The sequence below is a fragment of the Anoplopoma fimbria genome, chromosome 14, assembly GCF_027596085.1.
Source record: "Anoplopoma fimbria isolate UVic2021 breed Golden Eagle Sablefish chromosome 14, Afim_UVic_2022, whole genome shotgun sequence".
Lineage (NCBI taxonomy): Eukaryota > Metazoa > Chordata > Actinopteri > Perciformes > Anoplopomatidae > Anoplopoma > Anoplopoma fimbria.
The window spans coordinates 9,784,635-9,811,693 of NC_072462.1; the positions used below are offsets into that span (position 1 = coordinate 9,784,635).

The 27,059-nt window shown below is 41.4% G+C and overlaps 2 protein-coding genes across 10 annotated transcripts in view; both read left to right on the forward strand.

Annotated features, from left to right (window-relative positions):
- The window catches only part of tln1 (talin 1), a 70,452-nt gene extending 56,195 nt beyond the window's left edge, over positions 1–14,257 (forward strand). For both annotated transcript variants that reach the window (XM_054613179.1, XM_054613180.1), the window contains exons 51-57: positions 4,452–4,557; positions 6,665–6,789; positions 7,075–7,200; positions 8,132–8,194; positions 8,280–8,462; positions 11,556–11,681; positions 12,784–14,257. In XM_054613179.1, the coding sequence (XP_054469154.1) occupies positions 4,452–4,557; positions 6,665–6,789; positions 7,075–7,200; positions 8,132–8,194; positions 8,280–8,462; positions 11,556–11,681; positions 12,784–12,918 (864 nt within the window). In that variant the 3' untranslated portion in view covers positions 12,919–14,257. The remainder of the gene's footprint in view (positions 1–4,451; positions 4,558–6,664; positions 6,790–7,074; positions 7,201–8,131; positions 8,195–8,279; positions 8,463–11,555; positions 11,682–12,783) is intronic.
- A 2,624-nt stretch (positions 14,258–16,881) lies between these two features.
- Positions 16,882–27,059, forward strand: part of tpm2 (tropomyosin 2 (beta)) — a 33,254-nt gene continuing 23,076 nt past the window's right edge. For 4 of the 8 annotated variants that reach the window (XM_054613155.1, XM_054613157.1, XM_054613158.1 and 1 more), the window contains exons 1-4: positions 16,882–17,183; positions 22,784–22,909; positions 25,915–26,048; positions 26,448–26,565. In XM_054613155.1, the coding sequence (XP_054469130.1) occupies positions 17,070–17,183; positions 22,784–22,909; positions 25,915–26,048; positions 26,448–26,565 (492 nt within the window). In that variant the 5' untranslated portion in view covers positions 16,882–17,069. Of the gene's footprint in view, positions 17,184–22,783; positions 22,910–25,335; positions 25,521–25,914; positions 26,049–26,447; positions 26,566–27,059 lie in introns of those variants that run through there. The other 4 variants (XM_054613159.1, XM_054613161.1, XM_054613160.1 and 1 more) reach the window with 1 other exon arrangement.

A 27,059-nucleotide genomic window follows, 5' to 3' on the forward strand; every position in this document is an offset into this window, starting at 1 on the left:
TGCTATATTACAATAATCATAATACAATAATGACTTATTTCATAATTGCTGGTCACTCACTGACATGTGTTTTGCAAGGACCATAAAGTAATCCCATAGTTGTAATTCATAGTAATCTTTTTATATTAGAACCATTGTTATAATATGCCTACACCTCAGGATTTTATTTCTTCACTTAAAGCACCCAATGACCACTAAATAACTTATAATGTTTTATAACATTGATTATAATGCATTAGATAATAATGTCTACAACTATGGGAATTATAATAAATTGTAATACATGTCAGTGAGCTACTTACGGTTCTGACAGATAGATAGACCGATTCCTTGTTTTATAGTGGGATAAAAAACTGCTTGATTAAAAACTAATTTGGACTAGCAGCTCAGCGGTCAATTCATTAGTAAGACAACGTGTAGGAACCTGTCTCTGTGGAGGAGTGATAGGCATCGGCATGCAGTAACTAAACCAGTGACACACCAGCAATAAAAGTGCTTGTGCAAGTTTTCATCTGCTCTCTCATCCGCATGCTTCATGTCCTCTTTTTAAGACCCGCCTTACTCTGCCTCTGATTGGCTAGTACTTGTCACCTTCTTGCAGAGTTTGCAATTTGGATGTGGATGTTTTCATCTGGATGGCAGCTTCTTTTGCAGTGCTCACATAGACAATTACAATGTCGAATCATGAGAGAGACATACTTTTTTTAAATGCTGCTATGCATGTTGCTGAGATGGAAGGAATAAAGTTACAGATCCGTTGGAGATAACAGTTTGATGTGATGTCTTAAATTAAACGTAATGTTGATGTAGCACGCTGATTAACATAGACACACCTGTATGGTTCTGTAGGTGTGGTCACTGTCTTCATTTTCATCAGCACCCTGCTCTGATCTTTAACACCTACACACATTAACACCAGGGCCCTGCCCTGTACCGCAGCCGCCTGTATCTGTGAACTGGTGAACCTCAGTGGTGCTCATAGCTATATATCCCAGTATAAAGTCATCCACGAGCCCTGGGATCACACAGGAAACCTTCTAGCAAAGAGTTTTACATCACATCAATCAGCAGCCTTAAATGCCACTGAAAAACAATTCATCCGTTAACTGTCTACAAAAAATGTTTAAATGTGCAATCCAGCTTGCTTTAAGCCTTTTAAAATGTAATTTTGCATTTCCTTTATAGTAGCAAATCTGCATTTTAGCAGTTTGTAATAGTGATGGTGTTCCCAGCATGACACTGCATGCTGTCTGAATCGATATCAGCCGTCATGTGTTTGATGACCTCTCTTCTTTCCTTCTCCCATCGCTCTGTCAATGCTCCTTTAAACTTGTGGCTCACTGATGTCGGTGCAAGCCGGTGAGTACGCCATGTGAATGACCTGCACACGTGTGGGGCTGCACTGGTTGAATGCTTCGCTGAATGCAATAACAATGCTGAGGAGTCCCGTCAGCAGCACGTGACCAGAAGTTAGACCTGCTGCTTACAGACAGGAGGAGAGGAGGTGGGGGGGAGCAGCTTTTATACAAACTTCACTCTGAAGGAATCGGACTTAGCGGGATGTGTTTGAACGCACCCTGAGACAGTCAGATCTCATTCTAGCCTGATGTTAGACTTGACAGTCACACTGATTACCGATTGTCTCTATTCTGACCGTTCAGAGGTGAAAGATCAGATCTCATGCAGGGTTTAAATTACTAGAGGGTTTTGGGGTCTGATGGGCCTGGGGGGGTAAAGAGTTCTATATTCTTTTTACCTGAACATCTTGTCTGATCTCATCATTGCAGTGACTGTGTAGGTTTCTGTTAGTAGCCAGCTGTCTAAGTGGCTCCCTTTACAACCCTGGAGAAAGAGTTGACTACCTGCTTTGCTGGTTTGGTCATTTCCCAGTCAAACCCAGTAAGGGATTTTCCAATCTTCATGCCTCTGTGCGGTTTTATATCTGCCTGGCTCAGAGCAGATCGGCCTTGTCATTACAGTGCAAATGCTCTGGGTGTATATATATTAATTGCAAACTTTGGTTTGTCCCAATAGTTGTGAACCTTAAAATGAATATGATTGTACTACTTAGTATTCCTGCAGTATTCTATCAGAGTGGATGGAACTTCTTGACATTAATCAAAAGTGAAAAATGATGAGTCAGGTCCAGAGTTTTCACCCTCTGGTTTCAAAGGTGACATGCTGTTAAAATGTCAAAATAAAAGTGTTTGAGATCTGCGAGGTTGAAATGGGGACAAAGAAGCAGATTGATAGAGAACCGTTTGTGCCTGTAGAGTGTGAGGGCAGATGTACACCACCACCATGATCATCAATGGTGACTAATCCCTCACTTTACAGTCACGTATTCCACCAACGGTGAACAGCAGCTGGAGCCCACACATATTGTAGATGCCAGCACACCCCCCCCCCCCCCTCTGGTCTACTGGAGGGAGTGGCGTCCCCTGGAACATTTCACTGAATACAACAGTCCTCCATCTTGTGCTGTGGTGATCAGCTGTCTGAGGTGGTCCAGTTTATTGTCCAGGGAATCTTTGTTTGATGGTCAAATCCTTCTTCTAAGGACTTCTTGTCCATGTTGACCAAAGAGTTGAATGACTACGAGTTTGGGAAGGCTTCACACAATCTTCTACCACAATATAAAATCCCTCTGAGAATTATACCCCTGAAATATAAACTGGTAGATCTTTGTTTTTATTCAGAAGTATATATGTTCTGTTAATACGTGTATTAAAACTCTCCTCTGTGATTATGAGTGATCTGAAGCCCCGCCCTCTGAATGTTGGAACAGAACAACACACTGACCTGCCGATCATGTTGCTCACTGACGCGGTTTGCTTTTGGCTTAAAGCACCATAGAATCACAGCTGAATGAACCTTTTCTAGACTGGATGCATGTTGTATTTGTGTAACACAGAACATTCTTTGAATGTTGAAGCTCAGGTTGAAGTGTTTCTGTGTGTGTCTGTACACTGGTGTGCAGAATGTGTTTGTGTGTACCCGTGGCATTAGTTTGGCCCGCTGCATGCGTTCTTGTGCAGTTACGTCCTCGCCTCTATCTTCTCATGACAACACATCTGAATAAACTTGAGCTGGGCACGGGCTGAGCCCTGTTAATGCCTTGCACCTGTCGCACATCGCTCCAACCTGAATACTGCATGTCTACCTAGGACAGTCTGAGGACAAATACCAGAAGCCCAAACCGGTCTGAGCACCAACAAATCAAACCAGCCGGCCATTATTTTCATTTAAATGTGAGACGGGCCTGTCATTGATAGGAGTTGACTGTCTCATTTCCTCACAGTTAAAAGTCAGACCTTCCGTCCACACCGGTATAAAACTCTGGTCATACACAGTTCTACATAATGAATGTAGGTGTGTATGGCAGTAGTTCTCTACATTAGTTACCTACAAAGACTAAACAGAAGAGAACCATACTTTTTAAAGACTGTGTTGTTGATACTCAAAGAGGAATAGTTCAGCATGCCTTTCTTTAAGGGCACATAGGTTGATTTTCTGACATCATAGTTATATGTCACCTTCATGTCTGCAATGGTGTGTATGTTCCTGTCAAAGACAGAGAAAGTCATACTGTACGCATTATTTTCATCACGTTGAGAGAGCTAGCATATGTACGCTTCTGTTTATAAATCTCTTATAACTGAGGAATCGGGAGTACTTGGATGGGCCTGATTCCCACTCCCACGTTCACCCATAATGCATTGGTGTATCACTTCTCCTGTCTGCTGCACTGGTCCGTCAATAAACGAGTCTCGTCAGTGACCTCTTAGTTATCATAAATTGATCACATATACGTGTGAATCGTTGTTTCCAGTGATCTCACAATCATTCTCAGGTTTCGTTTATGACTATCATATCAGAACAGCTTTTTTAAGTTCCTCACAATGAAGAATCAATGAAAACATCGTAAACACAGAGAAATGCAATGATGCCTCCAATATATAAAAAGGCGATAAAATGTATGGCCCAAATGGAATCAATACACATTTGATTTGCATTTTATAAATATACTTTTAGACCTTAAAACATCAGAGAAATTGGCCAACCACCTGAAGAATGGTTTTATTTTTTAATTCTGCCTGCCCTGTTTTTCATGGTCAGCTTATCATATTGCCCTCGGAGCACTCTAGAAAACTCTGAAGTATGTGGAGGTGTTCCTGTAATCACAAATTCCTGTGTGGGGAATGGAATATGTATGGTTTTGTGCGTACACATTGTTTCCTCATGGCCACCATGATTTACACTTAATGTGGTTTGTTTCCCAGTGTGCAGCTGCGTAAGTAAACACAAATACAACATGTGATGGAATATTATCTTAGCACAGGATTATATTCAAGTGAAAATGTTAAGCATCCGTTATGCGGAAAGTGAATGTAAAAAAAATAAAATAAAGTTGAATAAAAGGTTGTGACTATTTTCCCCGTCACCCACAGATCATCCAGAAGCCCTCTCATGATCTGAAGCAACAGTTGGCCAACTACTCCAAGCGGGTGGCAGGCTCCGTCACCGAGCTCATCCAGGCCGCCGAGGCCATGAAAGGTATCTTAACCTTTGACCTCTTCAGCAGAACTAAACTGCATGTCTCTTCATGTCTCCATTTACATTAAATGGTGTCAGTGTTCTTATTGATCTGTCTAAATGGGTCTGGGTGTAGCCGATGACACCAACCCCTACCAGACATCTTTCATTTATTTAAATCATGGTAGTAAGTTAATTACAAGTGTCATACATATGTGAATGGCATTTCAGAAAAGGTTGTGATGTACAATATCAAATAAGTAATTACAATAGACTGTTTTTATGCCACTTCGTAGAAAACCCCCTGTGGAAGCATCAAAAAAGGCAGAGAGTACTGCTCACTGCATAAAACAAGTCTGAAATAGCCCAGCACCAGGTCTTATTTAGAGCACTTCATGCAAATGGGCCCTGACAGTAATCTGAAGTAGGATTAGTGCTTACTCCCTGTAGAGTTCTACAGTTTCACACAGCTCTGCTCCGGGATCCCCCTCTTAAGAGTCAGGTCCAAATAACATTGAACCCAAGGCAATTCCATGAATGCATCGTCTGTCAAATGGAGGGAAAGTCATCCTCAGAGCTTTATATCACAGATTAGCGTCCCTCTGCTCCAGTTTAAGGGACATTCTGAACCCTGCTGGACCGCCAGTGATTAATGTCCAGTCTTTCCCATCTCAGTACCTTTAGACACCTTATCCAATCTAGTGAGGTTAGCCTTCTACTTTGTAAGTAACTGAATGAAGTGTGATCACCTGTGGTAAGTGGAGAGGGTCTAGTTAATGACAACCTGTAGCTCAGACCGGAAAATGTGAAATGAAGTGTTCTGTTGTTCGTCTCCGAACAACAGAACACTTCATTTCACCGTCACTTTGAAGGACAAAATGGAAAGCAGGAGTTAGAGAGTGCTGCTTCTATCTCTGTTAGACGCATAAACAGGACAACAGTCAACTTATGGATTCAGCCTTTTTGCAGGTCACCTATGGATGCATTGCATATCTATGAGTAAATAAGCACTGCATACTTTGCATTAGCTACAAAACATTCAGTGAGTAGATTTAGCAGTTTGACAATTAAAAAAAGAGCGAGGAGAGACACGAATGACCCTAGAGGTTCATTATCGTCAGAGCTTAATGGATCTGGAACAGGATCCAAATGGAAAGTGCCCATTGGAACCTTACCCCATTGACTCTGAAGAACCTGAGTGGGTAGTTATCTAGGGTCTAGCATTAGAACCTATCCTAGCCTGTGATCTCGTGTAATTGTATCATGGCAACAGAGACTGTTTGTGAAACACTGGGGGGCTGTACAGTTAAAGAACAAACATATTGCACCTTTATATATAAAAAAAACAATGTTTAGATATTGATAGCGACTAAATTATCTGGTGTAATCTGCTCTCCTGTGCTGTTCCATAAGGTAGCACGCTCTGGGTTCTTAGGCCACACTGCGTTCAATCATTGTGCCGCTCAGTAAGGATTTATTATTATGTACTAATTTGTCAAATCTCGACAGACTCACTAGTACACACTCTTTATTAAATAAAAACTTTGATTAGTAAATTACTAAATGCTAAAATTAAATCAGATCCATTACCTCTCAACATGGCGCTGTCGAGCTGGCAGCTAACGGTGCTAACAGTGCAAACAACTGCAACAGTGCTGACAAAGCCAAAGGCCCCGCTCTGTTCTGAAAACAGTTTTCAATGACCCGGTGCAACACTACAAAGGATTTACCGCTGAGTCTAGAGCAGCGTGCCGTGATGTTGCTGTAACAGCGCTAACTGCACCATGTGTGAAAGGCTCCTAACAGTGATTAGACAAGGGAGGAACCGGATGGCAGGTGCTACGCTACCATGGCAACTGTGTGAGTTATCAGCTGTAACCACTGTATGAGAGCATAGCAGAGCGGCCATGAGAAGTTCTGGTAACAACACACACAGGGGGAGACATTTCTCCTCTATATCTTTATATAGATGATAGTTATGGATGGGATATTATTGCTCTGAATATCGTACGGAGAACCTTTATGCACTAGAACTTGGAAATCAATTCTGATACTGTGAGCCATATTGTCATTACTGTTACACAATATTCAGCTACGAGAAATCCTGTTGTGTGTTTGTGTGTTGCAGGCACAGAGTGGGTGGACCCCGAGGATCCCACTGTCATCGCAGAGAACGAGCTGTTAGGAGCAGCGGCAGCCATTGAAGCAGCTGCCAAGAAACTGGAGCAGCTGAGGCCCAGGACCAAACCCAAGGTCAGAGGGCTTTTTACAGAGCAGCAGCAGTCTCACTGAGCCTGTTAACCTCACTGCAGGGTCACACACAGTGTGTGTGTGTGTGTGTGTGTGTGTGTGCGCTGCAGGTCTTCTGGCCCGTTAGCTCCTCACACCATGAATGATATGCCTCCATTTCTGAGTCTTTGTGGACCCCGGCTATTTCCTATGCAGTTCACTTTTTGTCTGAATAAATGTTCCACAGATCATCGCAGCCCTGTACCACATCGTGTTTATGACTGTTGCTTTCCTCTCTCTTGTAAACAGGAGGCAGATGAGAGCTTGAACTTTGAGGAGCAGATTCTGGAGGCAGCCAAGTCCATTGCAGCTGCCACTAGTGCTCTGGTTAAAGCCGCCTCGGCAGCACAGAGGGAGCTTGTGGCTCAAGGAAAGGTACGCCTGAACGCTGCCGGCATCATTTAAACCCTCCACAGATGGTTAACTCCAAGTTTCTCTTCATAATTTGCCACAAACAGAAACAACCCAGAACATGGTTATATGGTAACACCTAATAGTCAGTTTTGGGAGCACACATTTCTTCCCACAAGAAACTGCTTGTGTGTTTTAGTAGGAATTTGAGACTGTACCTGACACTGGCTGGTCATTTTCTGAAAAGAGGAATCCATCATCACAGTTCAGTGTTTAAGCATTGTTACTTTAAAGGGGACACCTTTCCCGTGCTTGTGCACATCCATCTGGGTATCTGAGTGCACAGTCCGGTTGTTGAGGACTGTCTTGATCCGAAAAACATTCAACAAGCCATTCAGATTTGGTTCTCCTTCCTCATTTAAATATACAGCCCATAGCTTGAGAACTACCTATGCAAAGGTGCACCATATTTTTGTCACGAGCCAATCAGAACAGACTGGGCTCTTTTATGGGAGGGGCCTCCAAAAGAAACAGAACTAAGATGGAGTGTTTCATACAGGTATATACATGTACATTCAGACAGACAGTATAATAGTAGAAAGAGGTTTTTCTTTAACATTAAAACATGTAAACATGTTCTAGTAGAAACCTAAAATACATGTATGAACCTGAAAATTAGCATGACATGTCTCCAACAGAGCAAAACAATCCTGAACAAACAGACCGATGCAGATTCTGCATGTCCCATAGGGGCTAAATCCACCATGTTGGGCTGTGATGCACAGGAGAACCGGAACCCCAAGAATTACAGCCCTGACCCCTGCTGTCAGCCTGATAGCGATGGGTTCAGAGATTGAATTTGCCCATCCATGTCATTCTCATCCCCTTAATGAATTGTCTGCTTTTGTTTCCATGAATGCTGAAGGTTGATGACTGAGTTTTCCTGTATTTTCAGGTGGGAGCGATCCCTGCCAATGCGTTGGACGACGGACAATGGTCTCAGGGGCTGATTTCAGCCGTAAGTCCTCGCCCTCAAGGTTTATTTAAGCATGTTTCAAAGTTCTTTGTAAAACATCTTACCCTCGATGCCTTTGACCCCTCAGGCTCGAATGGTCGCGGCAGCAACCAGCAACCTGTGTGAGGCAGCCAACTCTGCAGTGCAGGGACACGCCAGCGAGGAGAAGCTCATCTCGTCAGCCAAGCAGGTGGCAGCCTCCACCGCTCAGCTGCTGGTAGCCTGCAAGGTTAAGGCTGACCAGGACTCCCAGACAATGAAGAGGCTTCAGGTCAGCACTGCGTCTTAAATGCCTATAAATCTGCTTCACACACTCCCACTTCTGTCTGTTACACTGGTACCTCAGGACACCGAAAAGGGGAAAGAAACTGAGAGCTCAGTCACCCCTAGAGGTCAAAACATGAAGTCATACCGACTGACAAGCGACTCATTCTGCAGCATCAGCACTACATAGACTCACAAAAATCGAATTGCCGTGACTGACAAATGTTTTTTCATGCTTAAATACAGGCTACACTTCAGTTGTACTGAGTTACGTGACATTACATTACCAGATAAAAAACCCCCTCAGGTTTCAGTTCCTCTTCTCCGTCCGTTCGTTCACATGCTCCCTTACATGTGCACACTCTCAGACTCTCTCACTCTTTCTTGCGAGGTTGTTAAATTATGTTAAATGGTCCGTAAGAATGAATATGTTCTGGTCTAGGTAGAAAAATAAGTTCACCAAAGCAAGGCAGCCTCCGACAATTAAGAGGTCAGACGGCAATGAGACGTTGCTGGTTTTGCAATAACTCCTTGACAGTAATAAAAATATAGGATAAAACCTGAATCATCGTTTGAATTACCTCTGTATTTTTACAGTAAGCAGACTGTCCACTTTCTGCATTAGCTACCATGGCAACTGAGTTTTTTTGAACTAAAGTGAACTCCTTAACCTTCCAATTCTGCTCTGTCAGAGGGACATCTGATATTGTTAAAATTCATAGTGAGATCCTGTGTTCTGATTCAGACCTACAGTACTACCTGCTGAGGAAACAATACTCACACCACAACATCAGTCATTCTGCAACAGCTGAGGTTGTTGGAGGGTCTATTAATAGGCGGCAGTTTGAGTGTTTAGGGTTACAGGTGAGCTGCATGATCTGTACAGCTGCTCCATCAGGATTAGTGTGCTCTATATTCAGCACAGGTAAGAGTGCCTTTAACATACTGCTGCATTTTAGCATTAGGACAGGGCTACTCCACGGGTTTAGTACTGTAATAGACGGAAGAAAGTGAGCAACAGAAGCTGAGATATATTTTGTTCCTTGTCTGACTCAAGGAAAACTAGACTACATTTCCCACAATGCAATAATTAGAACCTTTTCATTTGACCCTCCCTGCCTAGCAATACCCGCATATTTCAAACTTCACTCCTGCAGTTTGTATCTCAGGCCCTCTGATATCCATGGGAACTTCTAGTCTCCAAGACTGAGCTGAGTTCACCTCGATGACACCACTATGACATCATCAGGATCATTATGTCCGACACAACAGCCATGATAGTGTTTTCACAGGCTGTGGACCGCCCGTGACGATTAACCTCAACTTTATATGTCAAATTGGTGGAGTGCTCCTTTTTCCTTTTTAAGATGCTGATGGTGGAAGTAATGTAGCACAGAGGGGTCGCTGTGACCTTTAAGTGTAACCGATGCAGTCAGTCCCAAGACATAACAGAAACTACAAGTATCTGTTGTCACCCCATCCACCCAAAAAGACTATATTTAAGGCTGTGAGCACATCAGCCTGCCTTGGCCATCTCATATTCTCTGATCCAATCAGCAGTGGCTTATCTCCTCCTCTTCTGGGCCTGCAGCTGCCACCACAGTAATTCCCATACATTTATGCGTACAGGAGCTCTGGAAACAATCCACCAGTCCGCCCATGGCACCAGAACTGGAAACATTAGCCCTGATCTATGATTACACAAGCAGCATTTGCTCTCCACACTCTCTGCCCCAGTGCTTTTTAAGGTTGCATTATCCCGAGTGCTGAGTATTGTACAGTCTCTCTTAGGAAAGGTGGCTGTTTGAACTGTTCCTGATGGCAGCAGCTGGTTCAGGGAGAGAACTATATGACACACTGAGGTACCAGTTTGTTTGGTACCACCCACCATAATGCAATATTAACTAGTAGCCAACCGGGGAGTGTTAACATGGTATTCCAATGGAATTATTTTTAATGTGCCTTGTTGTGACATTAGATAAATGACAATTAAAGGTAGAATTTGGCATGGGGAATATTTATTTGCATCAAAATAGGAAATGGATGTCTGGCCAACAATAGTGAGTCAATGCCATTTTTCTTATTGCTATGTTTGAGATTCAAAAGAAAGAAATTCTTATACATGCATGCATATCTATATATATATGTATGTATGTATGTATGTATGTATGTAAGAGTGCAGAGATCCATAAATGAACAACGGCCTGTCCATCTGACTAGCAGTAGTATCAGTTAGGTGTGAGTGAAATGTGAGCTGTGAGGTCACTGATGTAGACAGCTGTGTGGATTCAAACGGATGAATACGTGAAAACAGGGCTGAAATGAGACCAGTGTAGACGGTCAGAGGGAAACCTACTGGAGCAACATTCCCTCAGACAAAGGATTTGAAATGTGACAATGGACTTGATGTGCATTTTTAGAATGCCAGCCGTCTCTTTTGATCTCCTGAGACAAACGCTGTGACAGTCCCAGTTTAGTGTGTGTCCTCTGTGTACAGTACAGCTGATGAAGGGAGCTGCACAGTGTTGTGCTGTATGTCAGGGCCAGACTAACAGTAACATTCCAGCCAAAGATAAACCAGCGGAGGAGGATTCACAGTGTCTGATTTCAGTCGACAGAGCCGCAAAAGGAGAAAACTCCTCTTGGTTAGAGCCGAGCTGGCCAATGAGACAAATGTTTGACTTTGAGTGCAGTTCAGCAGGCTGCTGCTCGTTGCCTTTTACAGTTATTCTCAGGGCACTGAGCAGGGAAAAAAACTGTTATGGTTTTCTGTCAGAGCACTGGTGGACGTTTTCATTGCCTTTCCAGGAATTGCTATTCACAAGAAGCACAGTTGATGTGTCTGCTGGCTCAAGTCTGCATGAGTCTGTTTCAACATTCCCTCAAAGACTACATCATGTTCCACGGTTAGAGATATAAGCTATCTGTTCAGAAATCTAAATATTAGAATTCCCCTCGTCTTTCTTTTATTCTATTTATTTGTATCTTTTTACTAGCTTTTTGAAAAAAAACAGTGAAGGGGTCTTTTTTCAGTTTACTGCTTCCAGTGTCAAGAAAGACACCATAACTTCCTTTCTTTGAATCCTGTGTGTTTCTACAGGCTGCTGGAAACGCTGTGAAGAGAGCCTCTGATAACCTGGTGAAAGCAGCACAGAAAGCAGCGTTTGATGCTCAGGATGACCAGGCCGTGGTGGTCAAGAGTAAGATGGTGGGAGGTATCGCTCAGGTGAGTAAAGGGCCCCACACACAGTGGCAGCACAGATATACTGCATGTACATACATACCTGCTTGAAGTAGGTACAGATATAAAAGAAAATGAAACAGTTAAATATATCCTTTATGAAAAAGATATACTTATTTTAAATAAATGATTAAAAATATATTTAAATAAACATTTTTTGAACATTACCCTGTTTGGGTGCTTAAATACTAAAGAAAACACACTTTGACAGCAACACAGGTTAAAGTTATGCTATATTGTTGGTATTCTCTGTATTTTATAAAATGAGAAATAACAGTGGTGTTTGGCTAATGTAATGTTATTTCAGCTATCGAGTGAAGTGTAAAACTCCCCAAATCCGGAAAGTAGCAGTAGATGCTAACGTTAGCCAAAATTCTGACACATCCAGGGCCAGTTCCTACAGTTAGTCCTGGATGGGGCTTGTTTTTTAACCTACCTGCTAATCAGGATAATAACGCCACTTCGTAACTAAACATGATGTGAACAATGCAAACATCGTACTGTTTCAGTTTTCTCTCCAATAAAGATGTCCTAACCTGCTCCACATGTCAGCTACAGGCTAAGCAACGTATCTCTTGTTTTGAAAGAACGCTCGCCCTGGTCTTGTTGTCAAAATTAGCGCCAACGGTAACAGAAAGTCAAGCAATATTACTCTCGATTACATGGAGAGCAGCATAATTTATATCAGGACAATGTTTTGCGCTCCATTCACTGGAGTTGGCTCACCTGCTGTATGTTAGAAGAGGTGTAACTCCTGGCCTTTGCAAATAATGTTAGCAGCTGAAGTTCAAGTGAATTAACACACTTTCTTTGTACTTCTACTCTTGTGTTTTGAGGTTTGGACGGGTGCTTAGAAAGACACAACTCATCATCCGTTATATTACAAGTGTCTCTCACTAGAGCCTCATGCACAAACCCGCTTTGGCATGTTTGGTAATCCAAAGCTTGACATATCTTTCTAGTTCTGGTTTCCAAACTACTGCTGCTAACAATAAGGGCTTTAGCGAATGGCCAGGCGGTTTGTATCAGCCTTGTGATTAAAGCTGGGGTTTCCTCAGTGTGCTGACGGACCGCTTTGTGTTTGCAGATCATCGCTGCTCAGGAGGAGATGCTGCGGAAGGAGAGGGAGCTTGACGCGGCCAGGAAGAAGCTGGCCACGATCCGACAGCAGCAGTACAAGTTCCTTCCCTCGGAGCTGCGTGAGGACGGCCAGGAGCAGTGAGAGGGTGCAGCAGAGATCCGTGGAATGCTCAGGACCTTCCTCCAGCGACATGTAGGGAGAGGAGGCTTCAAGTAACATTACGCAGGCTCTCAATTCGTTCTTGTATTTAATTTTAAAGACAAATGACGCCAATGATTATGAATTTTGATAATACAGAAGTCCTTATTAAGGCATTTGTGCTTTTGATTATCTATGATCAAATACTTATCAATATATCTGTCTTCTTTTTTTTATCTGGATTACATGTATTTGTTGTGTACATGCTTCGTGGCTTCATAAAATGGCTAAAACCTGCCAATAAATCTGGCTCGCCTTCACCGTTAGAACGTTACTGTTAGATGTTTAGAGATATGAAGGCGAGCACAATTAAGCTTTCTATGCAAACTATGCATTATCTATGCAAATGTTCTATGCAGGTGTGTGTGTGTGTGTGCGTGTGCGTGTGCTTGCGTGCGCGTGTGTGTGTGTGTGCGCGTTTCCAGAGACACGATTTCTAAGTTCATTGTGAAGCAGAGGTCTGTGGTGAGTGACCACATTGACAGTGATGATATTCAGTGTGTGACTTGTCATACTGTAAAAAGCTGAAATAAGGACTACGATAGCACAAGCAGTTTTAAAGATTACATTTGGGGGAAAAATACTTTGCAACGGAACAAATCTGAGTGGGAACACATTATTTTTCTAAAGTTGAACTATGAAATGTATAAAAAAAATTGCTATTTTAGTAAAAGCTTTTTGTGTCAGTATTTGGATGTAAGCAGCTACAGTGTTTAAACCGGGGGTTGGATTAGCATACATGTTTGTGTAAAGAGTATGAAGCCATATATTTAACTTCGAGACATTTGACATCATATTGTCTGTTCTCCAGTAATGTGTCATCTGTGCCCTTATTAGTGCTTAATACTTTCTAGAGGATTCCTGTCCCAGCACAATCCATCCATGCTGGTCTGAGGTATGCATGATGTGTCCTGTTAGATATGACTTTGTTTCTCATTACAAAGGGCCGTATGTTTGATCACTCTTTGGTCCCACTATATTAAGTGCCTTCATAGAAATTATCAAGTATTATTAACTGCTGCCAACCATTTACCCTGTAGATGCATTCATTACTCAGCAAAATAATTTATCAGAGCATCATTTAAATCCTCCTTCTCACCACACACGTCTTTATTCCCTTTACGTATTCTTTTCACGTGGCACAGCTAAAACAGCACGCCTAATACCAAAATGACTGTAATCATACAAAGCCTTCTTCTTTTGCTCACATCTGACTTTATTACAGCAGCACCACCTCATGGGCACTGTAACAGAGATTTATATTCAATAAAGCAAGTTTTCAGTGAAACTCTTGACGTCCATTTCTTAACACTTTGACATTCCCTCTTCTCACCCCGTTCATAAGAGGAAGAGCCTCCTCAACATACCTGACTATGGGTTACCCAACTGTGGGGGAAATCAAAAGCAGCCGGTCTACAAGTTCGTTCATGTTGAGCTATATTTTAAATATGTTTTCATAACCAGCATCATTAGCTGATATAATCATATAAAGTATCAGGTCTGTTTTTATTCCTACAATGTTTGCATCAACTTTGTCCACGCACAGACTGCAAGTCTTAGTGTTCAATTCAGATTCATTTTCAGATCAGTTTTATTTTTATTTTCTGTTAACATTATTTATTTTTAATGTGGCCAATTCCAGTATGAACTGGTCACAGTCCTGAATCAACCAGCACGCACAAAAGAACATTAAAAAAGACTTGACACGCTGTCGCACAGAAGTAAACATGAAGGCCTCTGAAGCTGGCATTTAGAGTTTCACAGGGTTCAAAATGCTGGAATCATTGCCCAACATTTAAATGGTAAATGGACTGTACTTGTATAGATCTTTCTAGTCTCTCGACCAATCAAAGCACTTTAACACTACATGTCATCATTCACCCATTCATACACTGATGAGAGCGGCTACCATGCAAGGTGCCACCCGCCCATCAGAACTATCTAGCATTCACAGCCTTCGAGAGCAATTTGGGGTTAACTGTCTTGCCCATGGACATATGGACATGGACTAAAGGAGCCGAGGATCGAGCCACCAATATTCTGATTGAAGATTGAGATTTAAAAGCTTAGAAAAAATACCTCTCATATTTTTACATGGTTGTGTATTGGACAGAATGTTTGGAGATAAAGTAGGGGAACCAACTGTCAGAGTTGAGGGGAGCTTTAAAATATTCACAATACATTCTCCTTAACCTGCTCTCTTTCCCACAGTTTATATTCTCCATGTATCATTTTAAAATGTAGGGACATTTTTGCTCTTAAGTACAATGTTGCTGTGGAAGCAAACAGCCTTAAACATATGTCCATATGAGCCTGAAAGTGAGAGGATCTCCAACCAACTGCTGCATAGACTCTCATGTTAACTGACACAAAAATCAGCTAGCAGCACCACTTTTCTAACCTGATCCCATGCTCACATTTTTAACCTTTCACACATAAATTTCACACAATATATTCATGTGGGTGTCCTGTAATATGCTCAAGTGAAATATTACAATGTTTACTGAGGTAATAGATCAAGTGAGACATTTTCCCATAGACTTCCATTTAATCAGACTTTTTATTCAGAACCGTAAGTTGCCGCCTGAGTGGAAGCCATTGAATTCTGGAGCAGATGATAACGAGGATATAGAGAAAGAGATCCTTTTTCATGCCCACCCAGCTGGCTCTGATTAGCAGCAGAGCCACACTTCATTCCAACTATTCAAACATGAAAATAGACATGACAGATGGAGGGTAAAGAAAAGGAAAAGCCATTTTGATTAAGGTCATGTTCTATCTTTGAACGTAAAAAATGCTTTGTCTTAATACAAAAGTATTACCATCAAAATGTACTTAAAGTACCAAAAGTAGGCTTCTCATGCAGAATGGCCCATTTCAGAAAAATGTATATTATATACTTAGATCATAATCATTGATGCATTTATGTGTAAGTACTTTAAGTTGCAGCTGGTTGAGGTGGGTTTATTTGAAACCATGTATAGCTTCGTATGGCAATATACTTCCAGGTTGATTTTATAAACATACATCATAATTCTTAAATTTATTATATTTTATTTTAATAATCTGACTCTGAAAAAAAATCTGGTAACTATTGCAAATTAAATACAATATTTCTCACTCGGATGTAGAATAAAGTAGAAAAAAGAGAAACACCTATGCAGAGTGAATGGACTTAGTTGACCATAAATGTTTTCTTATTTCTACTGGAATAAATGAAACATTTATATTTTAATTTAAGATAAGATAAGATAAGATAAGATAATCCTTTATTAGTCCCGCAGCGGGGAAATTTGCAGACTTACAACAGCGTAGAGTAAAGTGCACACAAGAGACATGGTAGAAGAAGACAAGATAAAAATAAAATTAAAAATAAAATAAAACAAGTATTATATATAAGCAATAAAAAAAAACAGTAGAAAAAACAACAATAACTGAAATATTATATTTACAGACAGAGAAAAAAACAACTATTTTAACTATTTTTAACTTTTTTAACTATTATTGCACAGTGTAATGTGTAATGTATTGCACAGGTTTTTATTGTCATGTTATTATTGTCATGTGGTCATGTGGTCTGCTGGGAGCAGAGTTGGTTGAGCAACTTGTTGTGATTTTCATTTGAAAATGATTGCTTTTTGTCTGAATTCTTCCTGCCAACCCTGAAGACTTTCTAGGCTTCTTTACAGGTGGATCCTTGTCCCTCCGGATCAACGTGTTCTCCATGGACATGGATGTGAGCCGAGGTGGAGGACTTCCAGTGTTCCAGGTGGAGCTGACGCACCTGGATGTGATTCATTTGCACTTGCTGAAGACACACGTCATGCGCACAGACTGGACAACTCTCGTTGCCTAAATATGGGCAACGTCCCCGTGCGGATCCTCATTGGAAAAAAAAAAAAAAAAAAAAAGTGTAGGGGGCTCGTGCAGCTGGTATTCCATCTTCGAGCTCTCCACGAGCCTTTCAGACCAGCCGCACGCGCGCTCCTGTCCACCTCCGTCCCCGTCGCAGACCTCTGTCTCTGTCTCTGTCTCCGTCCGGACTAACCCAGCACACTTTCCCCTCTACCCGAGAGCGCACCACCTGAAGAACCATGGAGGCCATCAAGAAGAAAATGCAGATGCTGAAGCTGGATAAGGAGAACGCGATAGACCGAGCGGAGCAGGCTGAGGGGGACAAGAAAGGAGCGGAGGACAAGTGCAAACAGGTACCGAAAGATCGATCTGCTCCCATCCGTTTATTTTGGATCCAAATGGTGTGAAATAAATGTGTAAGATGCATTTATTAAAGGAGCACTTTTAAAGAACAATTGAATCAACTGAATCTCAAACAAACTAGAAGATAAAGAGAAGAGATGTTGAGCAAGTCTGTATATCAGGTTTTCCAAGGCTTTTTAGCAGAGACAGGGACAGTGTGTTCCAAGGCATGATGGACCATTGTGAGGACCTCCACGAGATGAGGGCTCACTAAAAAACACCAGGAGCTTGAAGCATGACTATGACTTTTGACCTCATTCAAGTCATAAGTATTGAAGCACTTCATACTGACTTACGTTATCTAATGTTAAACTTTACATGGCTTCTGTTATTTACTTGTTTTTTTTGCTTTTCTTTAGTATTTACCATTAGTTTGTAAATTAGCTACATGAGATGAGGAAAATTTTGTATTCATTATATTTTTTACGGGCATTTTATCCCTTTTATTAGTTGGTGGACAATACACCAGGCACAGGGGGAGAGATGACCTGCAAAAAGGTCCTCTGCCAGGTGCAAACTGCTTTAAACATGTTTAAATATTTATTTAATTTAAGTAATTTACAAATAAATTGTGTTATGTAAACATTTACTGGCCAGTATATTATCATTGGAATCAAGCATCCATAATTGGTCTAATTGGGAACTAAGAGAGGCTGAGAGCAGAATAAACAGAAATTCAGTCCTATAAACACTAGTTAAAGCTAATAAATCCACTGTATGGATGTTGGTTTTCTGTCATATTTGGTGAAGGTCATGTTAGGGAAATATATTGTAACCCAACGAAAGCGTGCATTTTGAAAATAAGATTAGGCCTAATATGGAGTGTGAAACACCATTTTTTACATGTGTGGATGTGCACACAGCTGTGCCAATGGAGAAAAATGCTCAATATCAAAAGTGTTGCACTAAAGTTATGGAATTTTGCAAATTCATTCTTCATATAATATCAAGTTTGTTCCAAGGGCAGCTAGAGAGAGAAATAATGGGGTCTATAAATCCTTGTCTGCACAGGGCCGTAAGGAGGGTGTTAGAAAAAGGGAAGTCAGTCCCCCCCCCCCCCACACACACACACACACACACACACACACACACACACACACACACACACACACACACACGCACACAAACATACATTAATTGTTGAAACTAAATGTGCTATGGTTGTAAAAATTGGAGACCGTAACTCACCCTAGGCTACCTAATCATCCAAATTCTACATTTGCTCCAAAAATGTGTTTGTTGTTGATAAAATCACAAAATTGATGCAGTGACTTTTGATGAAAAGTTCAAAGGACCGCCATCCCAATTAAAGGAGTATAAATATCCATTTGTAATAACCAAACTCGTCGATCCCCGGCTCCACTAGTCAATGTTGATGTGTCCTTGAGCAAGACACTTAACCCCAAGTTGCTCCTGCATGCTGTTTCTGCGGTGTATGAATAGGGATGAAAGAGTTCTGATGGGCAGGTGGCCCCTTGCATCAGTATATGAATGGATGTTAATATGACATATAGTGTTAAAGTACTTTGAGTGGTTGGAAGACTAGAAAAGTGCTCTACAAGTACAGTCTATTTACCATTTATCCATCCATCCCTCATCTTCCACTGGCCGCCATTATGAATCCAAATGGAATGTATTCAGGGTCATATTTCCTCATTGCACACTTTGAAACATTAACTGCCACAGGGTTTGCCCCCAACTCACTTTTTCGATTTCAAATCATTTCAATTAATTTCAATTTCACCAGAGTCCTTTAGTGTCACTGTACCCTGGAGCGTTGGCACGCTAACGAGGGCAAAAAGTAAAGCTTCTAAGACGATGTGTCGTGATTGGTGTGGTGGTATTCAAACGTAAGTAGTCATAAAAATATGCTTTGTTTGAATAATAGTTTTTTTTCAATTGATGTGAATAAATAGAATGAAAATTATTCTTAAGATATATAAAAAATAAAGAAAATACAACCATTTGGCGGTAAGACCGCAGGCCACTAGATGGCGGAAAATACCAAACTGTACCAGTCGTTATAATCAATAACTAGAGGCTTCTGTCCCCCCTTGGCCTCCCCCGTCTCTCTCGCGCACGCGCTATTTCATACAAGTAACAATGAAAGTCAAGAAACCAAAGTAATTCACATGAAGCTTCAGAATAATTTTTTCATGACCATATTGGGAGTCTCTTAATACCGTTGGCTATTACTTTTAAGGGCCATTTAAAAAGATACTTTGAGATGGGCCACAGGTGAGACTGAGGTCTGAACTCTTCAATCCTCTCATCACATCATGCAGACTTTGATGTGATGATGGCGAGCATGTTATGGAACATATGACCCAAGTCTTCGAGGGCACAGTTATTCCAGTACATCCACAATGTGCTTCCAAATCCAGCTACAGTCCGAGCTGTGAACTGAGGAATGAGTCACGGCGTACTGTTTCAGCTAAAGAACACAGTGATCTCCCTTTTATGGTCTAGGGACAGTCTCTCCTGTGCAGCTCCACGGTGTAATTTAAAGGATCACATGGCAGGGAATTAATAGATAGCAGCTATTCAACATATGCAACTGTCTACATAGCATTTGTTCCCAGAGGATCCCAGTAGTTCTCAGCTATTACAATGCCTGCACAATCACTTCTCTCTACATAGGAGCTCTGAACACTGGCATGTCTATTTCTGTGTTCCCTCTAAAGTCCCCCACCTTCTTTGAATCGTTGTTCCTCTCAGAAAGACGGTCAAGGCTGTTGGTTTCGGGAGTTGTCACAATGTCGACTGTAGGATCAGGACTGTCCCAGGCTATTTGTGACTGAGAGGCCATACATGGCTACAGGCTGTGGCAGACTGTCCGAAGTGTTAAGAAAGGACATTGTGGTGGGACCACATCACTGTCATTTACAATTGGCTTTTTATAGTTCTAGAAGCCGTCGTTGCAAATGGAGACTTGCTGAAACAATCTTTGCAAATGAGTCATTGGATAACAACAGCCTGAAGTCCAAAAATGGAAGGGACTCATCTGAACGTTGAAAACGCTCAGCAGTCTGCTTGTTATATTGATATTTTCTGTTATGGGATCACGAATATGCTCCGCTGATTTGATGACAATCTGCCAATTAGATCACCATTGAAGTGTCCCAGATCATTAAACTTGATGGAAATATGTCTCTTAGGTGTCTTGTGTATGATTTGGTATAAGGTGGGGAAGGCTAATGCTTCTATATCTTGGCCTCTCCTCCACACAAGTTAAGGTCAAACGGTGATTTTTGAAAACATCTTCCAGGCTGCAAATTTTTCCAAAACTCCTGTTTTTGTGTATCTGGGTGGAGATATTGGGAAATAATGACATCATCACTGCAGAAATGCCAGCAGCTCACCAGAATCATTAGAAACATTAAGATTTTAAGCTTGGCAAAGTTTGTTTTTATAAGACGACTGATTTCATTTTTTAACACTTCAACGGCCAACAGCTAAAAATGTAACTCTGTATTTTGATTAAAATGTTCAAGTTCCCCAGTTTGTGTCTTTTCCTAAAAGCCTGTCATGTGGCGCCCCCATATTGTTAAAAAAAAAACTGTAGACAAAGGCGGACTTTAAAAAATAAATGACCATTTATACATTAAAGCGCCAAAGGGTTGAATTAACCCCTATAGAGAATTCAGTCATTTTCACATAATTGACCTTTGCACTTTTAGATGACAATTTTGTGTTGCTATGGCAACACCTTTTGTGTACTACTATGCATAATGCTGCATCTTAAGTCATCTTAGTCTTAAGGCTAACCTTCACTATGGACAAGAGCAGAGGCCTGAGATAGTTATGCTGTTATGACGGGTCCTATTAACTTACTGCCTCTGCATGTTTCAGAGGTAAGAATTCAATTCAGTTTTTTTGTATAACACGATATCACAAATTTGCCTCAGAGGGCTTTACAATCTGTACACTAACAACATCCTCTGTCCCAGGACCCTCACATTGGAACTTGAAAAACCTCCCCAAAAAAAACTCCAAGGGGAGGAAAAAAAGGAAAAGACCTTAGGGAGAGCCATAGAGGAGGGATCCTTCTCCAGGGAGGACAGAAGTGTGATAGATATCATCTGTACAGAATGATTAACATAATAGAATTACCACAGTCAATGCATATGACATAAATGATACATAAAATGAGAGTAGTAATAGCAGTTATAGCACTAATAAAAGCACAATAATAATAGAAAAATTATGACTACTAATAAAAACAGCAGCAGTGGATATAATAGAGTAATAATGAAAATAAAAGCAGTGATGGTAATATTAAAAGTAAAAGAAATGTGTAATAATAATAATAATAATAGTAGCAGTGGGTGTAAGGCAGGACCATGGCAGGAGACCCGACAACGGCCCAGATAGAGCCACGATTCGTGGAAACCTGCGAGGAGAGAAAGCACAAGGACTCCGGGGGAGAAGCAAAGTTGTGAATGCTTGCTCAGCTTGCAGATGTTTTCAGCTGGTCAGTCGTGACAGATATGGCAACTTAACTAGCTACTACATAGTCACATGATCAAATAGGCCTGAGACTGCCTGAGACTTGAAATTGGACAGCAACATACACATAACCCAGCAATCATCAAATCTGTATATGATAAACATATCAAAGAAAACGAGAAATTATTATTCATTCAACTGTTTATTCTAGTTTTATTTATATATTTCTTTATATAGATTATTTAGGATGCTTAAACTTTTTTTTGATTTCCACTGACTATTTTACAAAATAAAGAGGAGAGATGGATTTGCCTTTTGTAGTCATTTCAATACATTTACAGTTCTACAATGGCAATCATAAACAGTATATAAGTAGACGTAGTCCTCCTGATGTCACCCGTTGGCTTGTGCACTGCCGTTTTAAAGCCTAGAGTTCGATATTTTGGTCGTCGCCATCTTGGTTTTTTGCAACCAGTGAACAGATGTTAACATATTTGGACTGAGGAGGAGTGACGTAGAGATCACTGTAACCCCGCCCAAAAGCATACCCTGCTTTATGGTCTATTTGACTCTCAATGGACCATAATTTACTAAACGAACATCATGCTGTATTGAAAAGACTTGAAACTAGAGATTGAGACCATAAACTCATGTTTACAAGGGAATAAATCAGGAGAGAAGTAGAGTCATTTTATCATAGACTTCTATACAATCAGAGGAGTCGCCCCCTGATGGACAGTAGAGAGAATGCAGCTTTAATACATGAAGCATTGGCTTCACTTTTATGAACAGGAGGTTGCTGCCTGGTGGCAATCTTAATCAATCACATGTTCTATTCTTCACCACGTTGATGGGGGGGCTGTTCTTTCCATGGAGACACAAACAATATGGCCCAGCCTTCAGGAGCAACCTCTGAGCCATGTGTACTTTTGTAGGAGACAGGGTTTAATGAGATATCTTGGGTGTTGGATAGAGAATATTACCCTCACAGGTGATCCTACCAGTGATGTTAAAAGAGTTATTCTCCTAAATGAATTGAATATCCGTCATTGTTGTATTATCTGACGTGCTGTGTTTCTGTGTATGTGTACTCGGCCTGTAGCTGGAGGAGGAGTTGCTGGGCCTGCAGAAGAAGCTGAAAGGAGTGGAGGATGAGCTGGACAAATACTCTGAGTCGCTGAAGGATGCCCAGGAGAAGCTGGAGCAAGCAGAGAAGAAGGCAACAGATGTGAGTGAAGGGAGCTGATGCCACTGGTCACATTACTGCAGGGAGGCAACCATGTCAGGTCCAAATTCCCCTATTGTAGTCGGGTCACATCGGAACCCTTTCCCCAGTTACACGGGTGCCATGTTGTTGACTACATGTGCTGTCAATGTTTCACAAATCTGTTTCTTTTAGATGTTGTAAAATTTTTTTTTTTTAAAAACACAGGCTGTTTAACAGGAATTACTGCACCTTTGTAGATTTAGACCATCAGTGACATTGCCAGTGCTATAAAGTAACAGTGTCAAGACCTAACTCCTTCTGTGTTTCAAATATGCACAGAGCAGTTTGTTACCGTCAGTCAAACTTTACACTTCCAGGTCTCATGTCCAATAATCACAACCCTTTTAACGCTGACCTTCAGGAGCACAACTTAAGCAGGTCGTGCTAAATCTCGTGATCGACATCATTAGGTTCTGATGTTGAGTAGCCGTCTCACCGCTGACAGCAACAGCAGAGGAGGTATTAAATCTGTCTTGTGGAGTATCAGATTCTACCAACATATCATAAAGCCTGTCAGCACCTTGAGGCAAACGCCATCTATTCTGACTAATCTGGGGGGCTTGGCGTGGAGGGTTCGGTTTCTTGAGGCCTTGCTTGGCACCAGCCTGTGCAGATGCTGGTGTACTGACACTCATATGGGGCCCCCTTGAGTGCACACTGACAAGGTAAAAGTGTTTAGTAAAAGAATGCTAGAGCACTGTATCATGATATATGTATTATAGACCAATATTAATCTTAAGTATATTAAAGCATACTTAAACTGGTATTCACCTTCTATACTGAACAGGGATTTACAAGGTGGTGCTTAAAAACCTCAAGTACTTAACTTCTGACCTCCAAGCGTTCCAGGTGCCCGTAGCTAAACTTAAACAAAAACCATGGCTGACTTTGACAAATTGATATTTCTTTGGCATGTGTACACACAGTTCCTCCACATATTTAACGTTTTTAAAGTTTTACTATCTTTTCATTAATATGTAATTAACTGAGACTACGAATTGTAGTGATTACCTTAGTTTAGAAAAAGCCATTTGTATCTACGTAGGGAGGGTATTCTCTTCTACGGAGTCCGCCAGTATGCACTGCCATGTTTCTGTTATCGGTCTCCACTTGGTTTGTCTAACTCATTAGCTCACTCACAGCCCATAGTGCTAATTTCAACTGTTTCAAGTGTACACACACAATATCTCCTTCCTTCCCTCCAGCTGGATCTTAAACCACACTCACTATTTAGTCCTCAACAGATGAGTTTGTGATCAAGAAATCTATTTAATAAACAATAACAATAAATGAAACTAATCTTTCATGGGTTTGAGAGAGCTTGTTATTTTGAACTGTTGTTACAAAAGAATGTTGAAACGGATGTAGTCGTCATGACGTCACCCATATGTTTGTGGACTGCTGTTGTCAAGCTTCAAGGTCGGCATTTGCAACCAGTGACCATATTTGGACCATACCTGAGGATGAGTGACAAAGACATGCTGTAAACGCCTCTGGTAGAGACCTGTCAATCACAAGGTAGCCCCGCTCTAAAGCATATCCTCTTGGTACCTCAAGTGGACTTCTAACATAGACACCATCAGGAAAAAAGGCCAAGCAGAGAGGACGTATGCTAACTCCTGCCTCAGCTCAGGAAGTTCAACCTGCCTCAGGAGCTGCTGACATAATTCTACTCTGCTACCAGTCTGCTCTCTGCCCATCCATCACTGTGTGGTTTGAATCAACCACAGGACTACAATGGAGAACTTCACTGGTGCAGACCCTTCACACCCTTCACATAACCTGTTTCAGCTTCTCCCCTCTGGGAGGCTACAGAACACTGAACGCTGGAACAACCAGACACAAAAAGAGTTTCTTCCTGCAGGCTGTCACTCTGGTGAATGCTAACATCAGTTGAACAGTTCAACAACATCCCCCTTCTCCCATTATAGACCATATTCTTTACAGTATTTACAGTAAATGCACCTTTTTCCTGCATATTTTTCATACTCTACATAATCTACTGTCCATGTACATCCATTCAGTATTTATTTATTTGCACATTATTAGTATTGTTTACAACTTACAGAACACTTGACTTGCATAAACATTATTTATTTTTTATATAGATATATATTCTGATAAGGGGCTGAAATAAGTAACCTAGCTAAATCATTTAGGGGAACAATTAAGTCATTTGAATTTTAACAAATGATTTGTGCAAATTAAGTCCCAGTTGGAATTTTCAAATGACTAACTATTAATACTAATTCATGCGCACAAATAATCTAGAATGCGATTGATGATTTGTCTCGTTTCATTTATTAAAAGGCTAACTGACAATTGCTTTATTTTGAAAATCGTGTCCGGAAGAAATTGTCGAGTCGATGCAGACGCTCTGACGCCGTTGCCACGGCAACACCGTGACACCTGGAAGGAGCGGAGGTTGAGCGTTCACAGTATGGCGACTTTAACGTCGATGGACGCGGTCAGAAGGAAGATTCAGACGCTGCAGCAAGTGGCGTTCGAGGCGGAAGACCGAGCCGGGCTGCTGCAGGAGGAGGCGGACATGGAGAGGCATGCCAGAGAGCGGGTAACGCACCTCCACACCGGGAACCACGGAGCTCGTCGCTCCGCTTCAAGTTGCCCCCACTAGCGTGGAAGAATCAAAGATGTAGCCTACGGAGGAGATCTGAGATTAAAGTCTGAATTCTGAAGTCAGAATTGACATGTTTAAAGGTTTTATTGGACTCAGATATTGTTCTCTTCCTATCTTCCTATCTTAAGCAACTGGTCAAAGTGCTGTTTGCCCGTTGTTTTTTATCACCATTGTTTGTTTGTTTGTTTGTTTCTTTCGTTATAGAGGGAGTAACCATTGTCATTATGGCTATAATGTGACTTATTCAGGCTCTTATCTACTGTGTGTGTGTGTGTGTGTGTGTGTGTGTGTGTGTGTGTGTGTGTGTGTGTGTGTGTGTGTGCTACAGGCCGAGGCAGAGGTGGCGTCTCTAAACAGGCGTATTCAGCTGGTGGAGGAGGAGTTGGACCGAGCTCAGGAGAGACTGGCTACTGCTCTGCAGAAGCTGGAGGAGGCTGAGAAAGCTGCAGATGAGAGCGAGAGGTGAAGAGCTTCACCTCACTCGAACCATTGAATGATTCAGCTTGGTTTCACTCAGTTGCAGGGCTGGATCAAACTGCCAGTACGCCCATGATGAAAAATTTGCTGATTTAACTGGAATTAGTTTGGAATTGCTGCTATCAGGGCTCACAATGTCATGGGAAATTGTCACCATAGTCAGAGGTAGTAAAGGTAATGGTTGTCAGGTAAATCCAACGATTTAGTATCACGCTTTCATAACATTAGATCAAAAAAGAAACATTTTCTGTTGGTCATAATGTGTAGAGGCTCTTTAACACTAACTGAGTAATATTCAGATTAAGCACATGTAGGTACAGTGTTATTGATATTGAATCACACATGAGTGGTTGTTTCTGACCGACTGTTCCTCATTTCACTCAGAGGAATGAAGGTCATAGAGAACAGAGCGTCGAAAGACGAGGAGAAAATGGAGATCCAGGAGATGCAGCTGAAGGAGGCCAAACACATCGCTGAGGAGGCCGACCGCAAATATGAAGAGGTGGGAACTTTTTTTTTTTACGTCTTTGCAGGACATCGTATACATGCAGGAAGCTGTGTCCCAGTTCAGCACTACGAAATAATACCACACACTCATTCTAAACAGGTTCTGAGCGTGTAGCGTGTGTGCACTGAAAAAGTGACTTCAATAAAGAAAATAAGGGGCAATAAAAAAGATAAAGAAAGAGTCAGAGATAAAGGCGTGTTGTCATCGCAGACAGAAACGGATGATGTATCAGATCGTCTCATTCACGCATGAAGATTTAGCTGTGGTCAACAGAACACAATGATGTAGCAGGGCAACGCACCAAATGTTATGAAGTTCATTTAAAAGTAATAAACTCAAAGTTAAATTTATTCCTGTAAGTTTACCATGATGACTGTTTAAAATGTAGAATGCGGTGAAGGCTGGGTAATGAGTTTACGACTTGGGACTATTTGGCCTCATAGCCCAGACTTGAGACTAACTTTGGACCCATCTCTGAATATAGTACA